Genomic DNA, 15,339 nt, shown 5'->3' on the forward strand with positions numbered 1-15,339 from the left:
GCCTAGGTTAACAATCCCAATCAAGGATCTCATAGTAAATAAGATCCACCTGACCCTCATTCCAATTACTGCATCCACAAACTGCGATTTTTACCAGAATCTTTTAAAAATAAAACAAATAAGTCAAAGTTTTTATGATGTCAAAGCCGATTATACATCACAATTTGTTGCAAATGGTCTGTAGGGCACTTTCTGCCAAGAATAAAGCAAATACATTTATGTAGAAAGCATTTTGTAAATGATATCTCCAGACTTAAATCATCAGGGTTGCCCATTTTTCTTGTCCTGTGCAAGTCAGAGTAAGAAACTTTACTGCAAATGAATAATTGACAGACGTAGAGAGAGAGGAAATGTGCACTGCTGACGTATGCGCTGTGCCAGTTGTAAGAACAATCATAAAGGAAGAGTGTAGACGTCAACTGAGCTGTGCAAATTAGAGGAAACATCTTGCACTTCAGACTACCCTAAATAGCTGATGTGTGAAGAACCAATATACTTCCTGGAATTGATATCTATTTCTTCACGATCTAAACAAAGGTGAAACATTTAATAGTGTGAAAAGTTATAAAGTCTATACTTTATACTTTGAATGATTTCATGTCAACAATGAAATGCACAAGAACAAGCAATACAACCAAATTTAAATGTGGTTTGTATTTCTAGATGCAGATTATGTGATGTTAATGGTACATAAAACTTATAACACAATGATCAGACATCACCTGGCCTATTCCATCCATTCCACTTTACAGTATGTGTATAATCTTTAGCATTTATCTTAATCTTATTTACCTCATACATATTAATCTTACCTCAAGGTTTAAATCTGAATTGAATGGTTATTTCACCATTGCATTTGCTTTTTTTAATATGAAAGCTAAGTTACCATTTTTCACCTCGGAATTTCACACATTGTCAAATGACAGCATTTAACAGTCATGTAACCGCTACCAAGGGCATTGCCTGCTATTTATTTTAGAATCAACTAGTCCACAGTTCTGTTGCAGAGTCATCTAGACTCAAAATGTTAGCTTGCTCTCTCCATGCATGCTCTCTGAACCATTGATTTCCAGTACTGCATTTTTCATTACAGATTCCAGCACCTGCAGTAATTTGCTCCTAGTGCACAGCTCACTTGTATTCCGAACAACCTTTTGAAGCTGAGCACTACAAACAGACAAAGGGCGGATCATGAAACTAGGCAGCTCAAATCTCTTCACTTTCAATAACTACTTGTAATGTTTGCAAACTCAAACAATTTTTATTTATATAAAAACCATTGCACCCTGATAATGTCCACTGTGTCTCTCTCAAATAGGATGTTTTCTATTCATGAAGACAGTAGGTACAACAAATGAGTCAGAACTATATCAATGTTTTCAATGCAGTATTTGCAATATTTTTGCACATTGAGTTTTATAACATCACCAGTGCCATCACCAAGAGTTGCCTCTAAACAAATACTGTACTCCATATCTTATTAGATTTAAAACACAGGTTTTACACAAAGCATTTGTTTTAATCATGCCGAAACATTACAAAAACGAGAAGCACTGATTTTACAGTCCTGCTACAGTAAAATATATTGCAAGTCACAACCAGGTCCAAAGACACTAAAATTATGGATAACTTCATCAAAAAATAAAGCTACTCTACTTTAGCTGGTTGTTCGCCTTCTTTTATATTCCTTTGTTCAACCCTCCAAACATGTCAATTGACGACAAAGCCAAATACATAGTGGAAACAAGATATAATGTGGAAACCAATATTAGAAAACTAGTAATATTCAGTCCAAATTAGTGTAGAATCTGAAGTAATTCCCACAGAAGTAAAGCTGGTGTTCATCAACTTGAAAAATGTCTCTAAAGATTGTGCCCTGATAACATGAATATTCCAAAAGTAGTCATGGAAACAGACTGGAATCAACAAATTCAAACCTCTCCTTGGTGCAGTAATAATTAATAGGATTTTAATTTTCAAATAACACATTGAGATGATTACATTTACCAAGTAACTGCCAGTCACATACCCATCCACACTTCTCCAAACTGTCCAGCACCAAGTTTCTTGACCAGTTTCACAGACTCTCGTGGAATTTCCCATGCATCTTTATCCCATGGTTTTTGTGGTTGGGGGCTAAGACAAGGCGATCCAAGCTTTCGACACAGACCATCAGGCTGTTCTGTGAATTAAAACAATTAGGGTTTGAGGTGAAATATTGTGCACAATATTTTCTTGAAAATAAAAATGTTCTAGTAGGCCTGTTCATTAACGTTATTGCAGTCCAACATATTAAGTAATTGTTTTCTTTTTCTATAATGTATATCTCTAATCTTTTTCAGCTTCTCAAACCACTGAAATATCGATACTCCTCCAATCCTGGCCTCTTCTGCATCATGAAATGTAACTGCCCTATCATTCTTGGCCATGCTTTCAGCTGTTTCGGTCCCAAGCTCAATAAGTCCCTCTTTACACCATTATGCTTGTTTGTCTCACATTGTCAGTGGGACAGTTATTAATGTTTTACTTCAGCATCATTGGCTCCAGTGACCAATGTAGTGAATTTTTTGGTACATTCAACTACATCATTCTAGTCACACTTCATGTTTGAAATATGACCATAGTGGACCATGTTTTTCTTGGGAAAGGATTGAGAATAACAGCTGATGTTTTTTATATACAAGTGAAATGTGATACTATACAAATATCAGTTTTCGCCTATATTGTTGATTTTACTTTGAATGGATATCAAGCAAAATATTCAGCAAATTAAAGTACAAGGAATATACCTATTATTTAATGACTTACTAAAGTTCTCATAAATTAACAATGGACTGGTGATTTTTGGCAGTTTATAACATTTGTATTCACGTGTTGAATGGCTAGATTTACAAACCACACTTACTCCCCCTCACCACTGACAGAGGGAAGAAAGCTTTAAAGCTTTGAGTGAGGCACCAAACATGTGGGTTGCTTTGCACTGGAAGGTATCAAGTTTCTTGAGTCTTGTTGGACTCATGCAGGTGAGTTCACAACCTTGACTGCTGTTTTGTAAATGGTAGAAAAGATTTGAGAAATAACTGGCATACCTAGTATCTGACCTGCGGCAAAGTCCTGACTTAGCAATGTTTAGACATCTGAGTTTTCCTCATACTTTGTCTTGAGTGATAGTTATATTTATTTTCTCCCCAATTTTCCCCCCTAATTATTTAGTATTATTATTAGTTATAGACTGTTATTAGTATCTTCTACCATGAAAAACATTTTGAACTCTTCTATAATTTGCTGGGGGGTCCACATAATTATTTCCCCATTCTTATTCTCTAAACGAGCTATGTTCACTTTGAATTTTCTCTTCCTTTACAGTTCTCACATTACTTGCTGGTTTACCACCATATTTTGTTTCCTCCATTTTATAAAAAGGTAACCTTTTGTTGGCATTTAAAAATTTCTCAATCATCATGTTTACCACTAAGCTTGCATTTCTTTTGAATTGATGCTATCCTTAACTTCCTTGGTTAACCATGGTAGGCTTATACGCTTTCTTGCATTCTCCTTCCTCACTGGGACATATATTTGCTATGAACTACCTTCTTAAATCTTGCCACTTTTCGTCAAAAACCTTCTGCTACACTCCTTTTCCTGCCCCCTCCAGCCAACTCTGGCCTCATTACTTTGAAGTTACCCTTATTTAAGTTTTGCCACAATTGGTTCTGACCAGGCTTCTCATTTCAAACTGAATGCTAAATTTCTCATATTATGGTCACTGTTTCTGTGGTGGGGGTATGTTTATTCAGATTAGAGATTACCAGATCCAAGACAGCCTAATCACATACACTTTTTTTCTAAGAAACTGTTCTAGATATACTGAAATTCTTCCAGATTTTATGATAGAACATTGAACATAGAACCTAACATATAACCTAGAGGTGACTCAGTGGTTAGCACTGCTGCCTCACAGAACCAGGATCACAGATTCAATTCCAGCCTTGGGCGACTGTCTGTGTGGAGTTTGCACATTCTCCCCTTGTCTGCGTGGGCTTCCTCTGAGTGCTCTGGTTTCCTCCCATGGTCCAAAGATGTGCAAGTTAGGTGGATTGGCCATTCTAAATTGCCCATAGTGTTAGGTGCATTAGTCAGAGGGAAATGGGTCTGGGTGGGTTACTCTTTGGAGGGTCGGTGTGGACTTGTTGCGCCGAAGAGCCCGTTTCCACACTGTAGGGAATCTAATCTTAATCGAATAGCGCAGTACAGGCCCTCCGGCCCATGATGTTGTGCCAATCTGAAACTCATCTAACCTACACTATTCCATTATCATCCATATGTTTATCCAATGACTATTTAAATGCCCTTAATGTTGACAAGTCTACGAAAGTTACAGGCAGGGCATCCCACGCCCTTACTACTCTGAGTAAAGAAACTACCTCTCACATCTACCTCTCCTGTTACTACTCTCTAAGCAGAGAAACTACCTCTCACATCTGTCCTATGTCTATCACCCCTCAGTTTAAAGCTCTGTGCCCTCATGCTAGCCATCATCATCCAAGGAAAAAGGCTCTCACTGTCCACCTTATCTAATCCTATGATCATCTTATATGTCTCTATTAAGTCAATTCTTATCCTTCTTCTCTCTAATGAAAATAACCTCAAATCCCTCAGCCTTTCCTAATAAGACCTTTCTTCCATATCAGGCATTATCCTGGTAAATATCCTCTGCACTCTTTCCAATGCTTCCACATCCTTCCTATAATGCGGCAACTAGAACTGTAAGCAATACTCCAAGTGCAGATGTACCAGAGTTTTGTACAGCTGCAACATGACCTCATGGCCCTGAAACTCAATCCCTCTACCATCAAAAACTAATACATCATATGCCTTCTCAACAACCTTATCAATATGGACAGCAATTTTCAGGGATCTATGCACATGGACAAAGAGAACTCTCTGCTCATCCACACTACCAAGAATCTTACCAAGTTAAAAATCACACAACACCAGGTTATAGTCCAACAGGTTTAATCAGAAGCACACTAGCTTTCCTGTTGGACTATAACCTGGTGTTGTGTGATTTTTAAACTTTGTACACCCCAGTTCAACACCGGCATCTCCAAATCATGACTAGAATCTTACCATCAGCCTCGTACTCCGTATTCCTGTTACTCCTTCCAAAGTGAATCACACCACACTTTTCTGCATTAAACTCCATTTGCCACCTCTCAGCCCAGCTCTGCAGCTTATCTATGTCCCTCTGTAAATTGCAACATCCTTCAGCACTATCCACAACTACACCCAATTTAGTGTTATCCACAAATTTACTAAACCATCCTTCTAAATCCTCATGTAAGTCATTTATAAAAAGCAGTGGCCCCAAAACAGATCCTGTAGTACACCACTAGCAATGCCAGGATGACCATTTCCTATCAACCACCACCTTCTGTCTTCTTTCAGCTAGCCAATTTCTGATCCAAATTGTTAAATCACCCTCAGTCCTATGCCTGCATATTTTCTGCAATAGCGTACCGTGGAGAACCTTATCAAATGTTTTACTGAAATCCATGTATACCACACCAACCATTTTATCTCATCGAACTGTTTGGTCACCTTCTCAAAGAACTCAATAATGTTTCCGAGACATGACCTATCCTTCGCAAAATCATGTTAACTACCCTAATCAAATTATTCCTTTCTAGATGATTATAAATCCTCTCTCTTATATTCCTTTCCAACACTTTATCCACAACAGAAGTAAGGCTCATTGGTCTATAATTACCAGAGTTGTGTCTACTCCCCTTCTTGAACAAGGGAACAGCATTTGCTATCCTCCAGTTTTCTGAAACTATTCCTGTAGACAACAGACTGCAGACACTGATGGCAGTGACTTTGTCAAGGGGAAGCAGTTGATTTTTTTTCTTAGTGGAGATAGTTGCACCATCTACAAGATGCACTCTATAATTTGCCAAGGCTCCTCTGAAAGCACCTTCCAAACCCACAATATCTACCACCTAAAAGATCAAGGGTAGCAAATGTATGGGAATATCAGCACCCATAGACTCCACCCAAGCCACTCACCATCCTGATTTGGAGTGTCACCATTCCTTCAGTGCTGCTGCCTCCAAATCCTTGAACTCTCTCCTTCATGGCATTTTGGGTCTACCTACACCAAAGTGGTTCAAGGAAATAGGTCACTGCCACCTCCTCAAAGTCACAATTGGCATCACATCCACAAACATTCAGTCACTTCACCATCGACACTGAGTAGCAGCAATGTGTACTGTCTACAAGATGTACTACAGAAATTCATGAAAACTCCTTCGACAATATCTCTCAACCCTCAACCACATGTATCTAGGGGAGTAGATACATGTAAACACCACCAATTCCAAGTTTCCCTCCAAGCCACTCACCATCCTTTTTTTGAAACATATTGCTTTAGTATCACAGAGTCAAAATCCTGGATTTTCTCACCCAATAACTTTGTACACTACCTATGGCACATGAACAAAGTGGTTCAAAAATGCAGCTCACCATCACCTCAAGGATAAATAGCAATGGGCAATACAAGTTGAATGAGCCAGCCACGGCAGTGCCCCAAGAGTGAATTAAAAAAGGGCAATAAAAACCGTCATTTGCACAAACAAATTAGATAGATAATTTTGGATCTGTTTGAAGACTAGTCACCAGCTGACCATAAGAACCTCTTCATAAATTATTTTTATAATGGCCCTAAATATAGGACGACAGTCATAATCTTTAAATTTGCTCACATTAATAAAATCTCTGCAAGTGTGAGGAAAGTAGATGATTCTCTACTGCTTCAGTCAAATCTTGATGTTTTGGGAGATTTTGCACATATCTGGCAAATGATGTTAATATTGACATTTAAGTGGAATATTGTATTGTTTGGAATGTGATAGTGGCAATGCTCAACATATAAGGTCTTCAGTCAAATAATTAAAGATGAAGAAAGGGTATTATCCAAGCACTCCAGTATAATAGTGTCAAATTAGCTTTTTTTAACTGGCTAATCTGAGGCAGTCAGATTACAATATTCATCATTTGTTACAAAATGGACATAATAATAAAACAAATGTCTAATCTTTTGAAAAGAACTTTGAATTTTAAACCATTGGTAAATACACTCACTTCCAGAGCCATCATTCTATGATGAACAGTTTTGAAAAGGGTTTTGCAAATCAATTGTTAAACAAAATAAGCCTGGTATACACATTCTCAAGGCATGATGAAAATTGGAGAATTCAGCAACTGAACTATATGCCGATTAATATAACACACCCTAACTGACATTTGACTCATGTTTAACAGTATTGTGGTAAATTCCTCTTTGCTCAATTAAGAATGAACAGCAAATTGAGATCTAGTGGATAACATCAATATTCATATTTATTACTGTAACTTTAACTCCAACTCTAATATTGTTGGCTCAAAGAAAATCACGATTCACCAGATATTTGTAGCCTGTTCACCACATAAAGCAACTATATTTGACAAAACTGTAATTCACCGTTGATCTCTAAAGTTTGATGAGCAATAACTGAAAAGCAGAGTGTTATTGTATATTTATTGAATAAGGCATTATTTTGTTTATGTACAATATTTTGGTCATAACATCTCACCCAGAATATTGTTTCCACCTTTGGTTTCCACACACAGTGGATGATATTGAGGCTACAGAAACATTCCATGAATTTCACGTCTGGTTAGGAGCATTTTTGTAGTCAGACAATCAAAAGTTATGTTATTCAAGTAGCACAGACACAGAAATGATCTGATCAAGTTTAATTTGATGAGAAAGGAATCACTCAAATTCACAGTTTGTTCCAAAAAAATAGGTTAGGGAGGACAAGAGTCTTGACTAAGTTATATAAGACTATAACTAGATTGTATGTCAGATGATGGTCCTCTTAAAGAGCAGTGATCTTTCAAATATGCTACCATCTCATACAATGCATTCATGACTTGCTGAATTAATTCAAGCGACTTTTCCACAGTTTCTGGCTTGGAAAGCGGGGGAGTGGAGATAAGAGGTGGAGGTAGATACTTATTTCACAGAAAGTACTGCAAGGAATTCAGAGACAGAATGGTTTCCTGGGCTAATTTTGATTTCTTGAGGGGGAAAAGGAATGGGGCCGGGTGCTGGAGTTTGAAAATAAATTTCCTTGATACTTTCCTTCAAATTAGACCAAGATTTTAACTGATTGTTCACCTTTTCTAAGGAGTCTGAGTTTTTAGGAGGATGCAAAACGGTATATGAAATCACAACTCAACAGTGGACAGTTTGGATAAACCAAAGGTTCTTTCTCAGTTATCACTGCTCATTTGAGAATAAAAGCTGTGTTACCCATAGACTTCAAACCAAGATTAAGATTGACTAATTAAAACTGAACTTATTCTTAAGCTTAAAATCATGATATTGACAAGCTAATGAATGAATATCGGTTTTTGTCAAGCGACAGGAAAATTTCTAATTACTATATTTCGCTGTGATGCTTATGCTTCAAGCTACATTTCAGATATATTGCAAAAATTGCCAGTACTTACTTTGGTAATGTTTAATTAGCTGATTTAGATCAAGAAATGTAATTCTAGGAGAGATGTAAAATCCACCACTGTCCAGGCACCGAATCTTGTAGTGTTTTACTACATCACCCATTTGAAGATCATAATCTCTCATTGACAGTGAGTAACTACCTGAAAATGGAACAGGGTTCAAAAGTGAGCAATGTAAGTAAAAACATGACTTTTATCAAAATAAAAATGTGTTGAATTAATTTTTACATTTAGTATCTAACTATGAAAGTATAGGCAGATAAACTGTTGGCTGTCTCTAATTCGACCCAATTACTGAGAAGTACAAAGAACAAAGATTGGACCATGCAACCAGTCAGACCTGTTCCAACAATTCAGTGAGATTATGACTAATTTGTATTTCAACTCCACATTTTTACGACACAAAGTGCAAAGAAGTGTCTTCTAACTTTTCTCTGAAAAGACTACTTCTGACTTAATGTTCCCTTGTCCGGCACTTTCTCACTAGCAGTGAGAAATACTTTCTTTCAAAGTCTTGAAAAATTCTATCAAATCTTTCTGAACTGTGTACTATTTCAGAGCATACAAAACAAGTTTATGTAGTTTGGAAAGACAGGGTTTGTTAGTGCTCTTTGATGAAGTGACCAGGAAAAGATGAGGAGGACAGGGTGGTAGACATAATTTATATGGATTTCACTAAGGCCTTTGATAAGATTCCACATGGTAGCTGCTCTGGAAGTTTAGTTTGCATGCAATCCAGGGGGAGTTGGCAAATTGGAAACACAATTGACTTGATGGTAAGATGCAGAAGGTAATAGTGGATGGATGCTTGTCAGATTGGAGGCCTGTGACTATTAGAGTGCCTCAGGGTCAGTGTTGGGCCCATTGCTGTTTGTTACCTATATCAATGATTTGGATGAGAATATACAAGACATAATTAGTAAGTTTGTAAATGACTCTAAAATAGGCAGTATCGTGGACAGTGAGGAAGTTTATCAGAAGTTGCAGTAGGACCTTGATCAGCTGTGAAAATGGGCTGAGAAATGGAGTTTAATATAGATAAATGTGAGGTCTTGCATTTTGGAAAATGTCACATCAAGGTAGGAGTTTCCTGGTGAATGATAGCGCATTAGGCGTGTAGTGGCACTGAGGGATCTTGGAGTTCATTTTATTTAGAGTTCCTACTGTGTGAAAACAGGCCCTTCACCCCAATTGATCCACACAAACCCTCTGAAGAGTATCCAACCCAGACCCATTCTCCTCCCCTATTACTCTACATGTCCCATGACTAATGCACCTAACTTACACATCCCTAAACACCATGAGCAATGTAGTTTGGCAAATTCACCTAACCTGCATATCTTTTGGATTGTAGGAAGAAACTGGAGCACCCGGACGAAACCCATGCAGACACGGGAATAATGTGCAAACTCCAAACAGACAGTGACCCGAGGCTGGAACCAAACTCAGGTCCCCAGCACTATGAGGCAGCAATGCTAACCAGAGCCACCGTGCCGCCCTTCAGGTACAGAATTCTTTGAAAGTGGAGTCACAGGTAGATAGGGCAGTGAAGGCTGCTTTTGGCACACTGGCCTTCATTAGTCAGGGCATTGAGTACAGAAATTGGGAAGCTATGCTGCAGTTGCACAGGAGGTTGGTGAGGCTGCTCTTGGAGTATTGTGCTCAGTTTCGATCAAATTTTTAGACGAAGGATGTTATTAAACTGGAAGGAGTGCAGAAGTAATTTACAACGCTGTTGCCAGGAATCAATGGTCTGACTTATAGGGAGAGATTGGGCAAACTAGAACTTGTTGCTTTAGAGATTAGGAGACTGAGAAGGGATCTTTAAAAGTATATATCATCATGTGAGGCATGGATAGAGTGAATGCACTCAGTCTTTCTCCCAGAGTTGGGGAATCATAAAGGGCATCAGTTTAAAGTTTGAGCAAAAAGATGAAAAGGGAACCTGAGGGGCAACTTTGTTTTACACAGAGTGGTACGCACACAATATGAACTACCAGCAGAAGTGGTTGAGGTGGGTACTTTAAAAACATTTAAAAAGCATTTGGACAAATACAAATACATCGATAGGAAAGGGTTAGAAGGATATGGGCCAAGTGCAGGGAAATGGAGTTAGAGTGGATGGAGATTTTGGTCAGCATGGACCAGATTGGGTCAAAGGGCCTGTCGCTGTGCTGTAGGACTCAGTGACTCAAAAAACACTCCTTAAAATGTAATTCTGGTAATGTCCTGATACAGCTGCACAGAATTCCCTCCAGGACCAATGTATCCTAAGATGCCTATGTCTAACCAAGGCTTTGTGTAGCATTTATGTTGCAACTAACTAATTATAGAGGGAAAAATTTCCTTAGTCTTTTTCATAATACTTTACATTGAATTATTGTGTCTCCACTGCTTCAGTTTTTCAGTTGGGAAAACAAAACAATTATGTATTGTTTATTGACTGAAAATGTAGGATCTCAGACTTAGTAGCATCCATTGTGACAAATTCATTTGCCACAATTGTTCCCAATCATTGGAGGAATTTAACACCATCCACCATTCCAGGTTTGGTTTTGAGGGAATTTAATCAGGCATGAAAATGGCAGATAAGGAATTGCCACTTTCACCACGGCTCTAATTGAGTCTATGTAGGAGGCCCATGGAAGTGTTTAACTGGGGCCCTTAAGTGCACAGTTAAGATCCACTTAAAGCCTCATGCCACTACCAATGGTATTTACCTGGCAACAGGCAATGTGGCAGGTGGCAACCCGGAAAATGAATATGTTTGGGGTTGTTTGCAGGCTCTCGTGATGGGGTATTTCCTATTCAATAGGTATTCACTACTCGATTGAAAGACCCAGCACCAGGAAAATTGTGAGCCACCCCCATCCCATGAGACCCCCATTTGCCATCAATCATCTACGCTTGTACTGTAGGAAATCCTTGGTCTTGAGTAAGTGTACTATCAGCATGTGTGACTGCCACCCTGGTAGCATTGTTTAGGCAATGAAAATCTGCCAGCCTTTAACTTTGTGGAAATTCTACCCCTGGATCCTGGGGAGGGTTCACATTGCCTCAACCGATCTTCCCAAATGGAGAGAACTTTGGGTTCTCACCAGCTCTCCAGTAGACTAGCAAGACCTCAGACTCCCTCCATTAAATACCACCTATTTTACACGTAGAAACACATTACTTAACCCCTGTGGGGAGCACTCAATTTCAAAATGGTATGGTGGAGAACAAACAGAAGTTGGAACAAAGGTATGTGGTGTTGGGAACAAACAGATCCAGATGACCTGCTTAATGCTAAAGCTGAAATTTTTAAAATGATGGTATTACATGACCAAAAGGGGAGATAATTCATTTCCTTAGCATTCAAGAACCATCCCCCTCAAAGATATTTGCTCAAAAGAATCCTTACTTTAGAGAAAGCTTTAGTTATTTTTATGTACATTTTAATTCTTGCCTTTCTTCTACACATGATCATATTGAATTGCTCAGCGCAACATTCACAATAGCCTATGGAGCGAAAGTTTTTTTTCCCAACTGAAAAAAATTGAGTTAAACGTAACTCCATAAAATAAAACAGGGGTCCAAGAGTCATAGAGCATAGAAATAGGCCAACTGGCCCACCATGTCTATGCTGACAAACAAGCACCAGGCTACACTCATCTCATTTACCTACACTTGATCCATAGCCTGCTATACCCTGGCATTTTAAGTATTCGTCCAGATGCTTTTTAATTGTTGTGAGAGTAGGCAGTATGTTCCGTATATCTACCACCCTTTCAGTGAAAAGAATCCTTCTATTATCTCCTCCAAACTACTTGCTGTCCATCTTAAACTTGTCCTCTGCCCTTAGACACATCAGACATGGGGAAGAGATTCTCATGAACTACTCTGTCTCTACGTCTCATAATTTTGTGCACTTAAAAAGTGCACAATCCTGCAGTCAGATCTGTCATAAGATGTAAAAATTAAGGAAAAGAATTATAAGGTCCTACCTTTTGATGTTTCACTCTCCCTAATAAGGAAAGCACCAGATTTATTTCCAGCTGATAATAAGAGTCTCTCTGAATCTTTGCGGCTGATATCTTTAAAGAACCACCTGAAAAACATCAAAAGTTTCTATATTAATTTGTGTCTGTTAAGTAAAATCCAAAGTGCACCTAAGTATCAAAAAAAAAAGAAGCAACGTACTCCTCAGTTTCCAGTGTGTTGATGTTTGCCACATAATTGCTGGGAATGTATCCCTCTTTTCTAGTTACAAGAGATTTGGCTTTCCACCATTCACCATGCCTGGAAGAAAAAACATTACATATGAATGGTAGAGTTCTAAGATGAAACAATTGAAAATCCAAACAATAACTGTTCAAACAACTGACAATTCATTTAGTATTACCATCAAAACTGCTAAAAATTCTCGGCCCTTGAATTTGCATCCTGCTGTCACTCCTCCAAAAGAAAAAAACACATGCTTTGACCAAACAGTAATTGTTGCTTGTTGAGACTCTTTTTTCCCAGAAAATGCATGCTGTTGTTCCAAGTCAGAACTGAAATTGCTAGCTGAATTTATTTGTACCCAATACAAAGAGCTTAGCTGAGTAAAGTTATGAGGATACAATTTCAGTTGGTCCATAATTAGACTATCATATCCATGCTCACCAAAAAACATCTATCACTAGATAATATATACTAGGGAAATTAATTGGTCTAAAGGCTGGTAAGTCTTCTGGACCTGATGGGTTATGTCCTAGTCTTTAAAAAAACTGCAGTGTTATGGAATAAGCCAGACCACTCAAAACATTCTTAAGCAGGCAGCTTAGACCACAACTTTGCAATTTGTTTCGGTAAGTGGACAGTGAAAATTACCCAGATTAAGCTAGCTAGGTTGATTACTAGATTTTAAAACAGACAAAAATTTATTCACAACATTACACAATGAAACGCAAAGAACAGAATAAAGAACCCCTACAGAACTCAACCTATCCAACTAGACTTAATTATGCTGTTCCGAATATACACAACAGTCCCAATAAGCAAACTCCCTTTAAAATCCAGAATAAATGGAACACATACTTACAGGTTGAGGTTGAAGGTCAGAAAAAGAGAGAGAGGGGGAGTTTCCACACAGCTCACGGTTGAACTCCAAACTGAACTAAAACTGCTCAGCTCAGCTAGTTTGAAAGCTGACCACGCCCCGCTCTTTATGCAGGTCACTTCCAAAGCATGGCCACTTTGGCCTGAAGTCTCATCTGTTTACATATAAACAAAAGACCTACCAAAATCCTTTTAATCTCTGCACCAAACCAGACTGATCAGAGCGTGGCCTGGTTTATTGTCCCTCTGAAAAATATCAAGGACAGAGTGTCCTTGAGCCAAGGAACAGCTTTTAGAAAAAAAAGGGACAAGCTTTGTGACACCTTCCCCCCCTTAAAAGAAAAGAACCATCAACACCAAAAGATTGCTTCATTGTTAATCCTTCAAAACCCGGTTATTAGTCTAAACACACATATACACTATAATAACTACAAAACATGCAAATATGCATAACCACATGCAAAATCAGGCCATGATACACCTACCACCGAATGTCCCCATATCTCATTCGAGTCTCAATAATGCATTGGCAATCACATTTTCATGACCTGCCACATACACAATTGTCAAAGTGAATGGCTGCAACAACAAGCTCCATCTAAATAGTCTGGCATTTTCGTCCTTAAATATTTCCACAAATGTTAATGGGTTGTGATTAGTGTATATGATTGTCTCAGATGCATTGCTGGTAATATAAACATTGAAATGTTGTAAGGCTATCACCTAGCTTAAAATCCCTTACTCCACCATTGAATACTTCTGTTGATGAACGTTCAACTTCCTGGAAAAATACCCAATGGATCTTTCTATCCCTTCGTCATTCTCCTGCAGGAGCACCGCACTGACACCCACATCACTGGCATCGATAGCCACCTTGAAAGGCTTCATGTAATCCAGTATGGCTAATACTGGGGCAGTGGCTAACATAGTTTTTAGGCTGTCAAATGCCTTTTGACAGTTCGCTGACCACTGAAACTTCTTGCCCTTTTTTAACAATTTGGTGAGTGGAACAGCCACACTGCTAAAGTTCGGTACAATGTTCAGTAAAATCCCCTCAACCCCAGTACCCGTAGTACTGCTTTTTTTTTGTTGAGGGTGTGAGAAATGCTTCAATTACTTTTGATTTTGCATCCAGTGGGACCATTTGTCCATGTCTCATAACATGGTCTAGGAAGGTGACTTGGGCTTTGTCAAATTCACTTTTAGCTAGGTTTACCACCAAGCCTGCCTTCGATATCAATTGAACAAGTACAATAAATGCTGTAAATGTTCCTTCCATGAGTAATTAAAATTACCACATCATCAATATGTATCACACAGGTGGGTAATCCACTAATGACCTTATTAGTCAGTCTCTGAAATGTGTCTGGAGGGTTTTTCATAGCAAATGACATGACTTTGAATTGATATATTCTTTATCAGTGGTGCTGGAAGAGCACAGCAGTTCAGGCAGCATCCAACGAGCAGCGAAATCGAATTTTCAGGCAAAAGCTCTTCATCAGGAATAAAGGCAGTGAGCTGGAAGCATGGAGAGATAAGCTAGAGGGGGGTGGGGTGTGGAGAGAGTAGCATAGAGTACAATGGGTGAGTGGGAGAGGAGAGGAAGGTGATCAGTCAGGGAGGAGAGGGTGGAGTGGATAGGTGGAAAAGAAGAAAGGCAGGTTGGACCAGACCAGACAAGTCATGGTG

General features: G+C 38.6%; 1 protein-coding gene across 2 annotated transcripts in view; it reads right to left on the bottom strand.

The window, feature by feature from the left end:
- The window catches only part of lyn (LYN proto-oncogene, Src family tyrosine kinase), a 108,642-nt gene that overhangs the window by 61,459 nt on the left and 31,844 nt on the right, over window positions 1-15,339 (bottom strand). For both annotated transcript variants that reach the window (XM_060823449.1, XM_060823445.1), the window contains exons 5-8: window positions 12,751-12,849; window positions 12,555-12,658; window positions 8,560-8,709; window positions 2,030-2,182 (exon numbers count right to left, since the gene is read on the bottom strand). In XM_060823449.1, the coding sequence (XP_060679432.1) occupies window positions 2,030-2,182; window positions 8,560-8,709; window positions 12,555-12,658; window positions 12,751-12,849 (506 nt within the window). The remainder of the gene's footprint in view (window positions 1-2,029; window positions 2,183-8,559; window positions 8,710-12,554; window positions 12,659-12,750; window positions 12,850-15,339) is intronic.

The sequence above is a fragment of the Hemiscyllium ocellatum genome, chromosome 4 (assembly GCF_020745735.1).
Source record: "Hemiscyllium ocellatum isolate sHemOce1 chromosome 4, sHemOce1.pat.X.cur, whole genome shotgun sequence".
In the NCBI taxonomy this organism is placed as follows: domain Eukaryota; kingdom Metazoa; phylum Chordata; class Chondrichthyes; order Orectolobiformes; family Hemiscylliidae; genus Hemiscyllium; species Hemiscyllium ocellatum.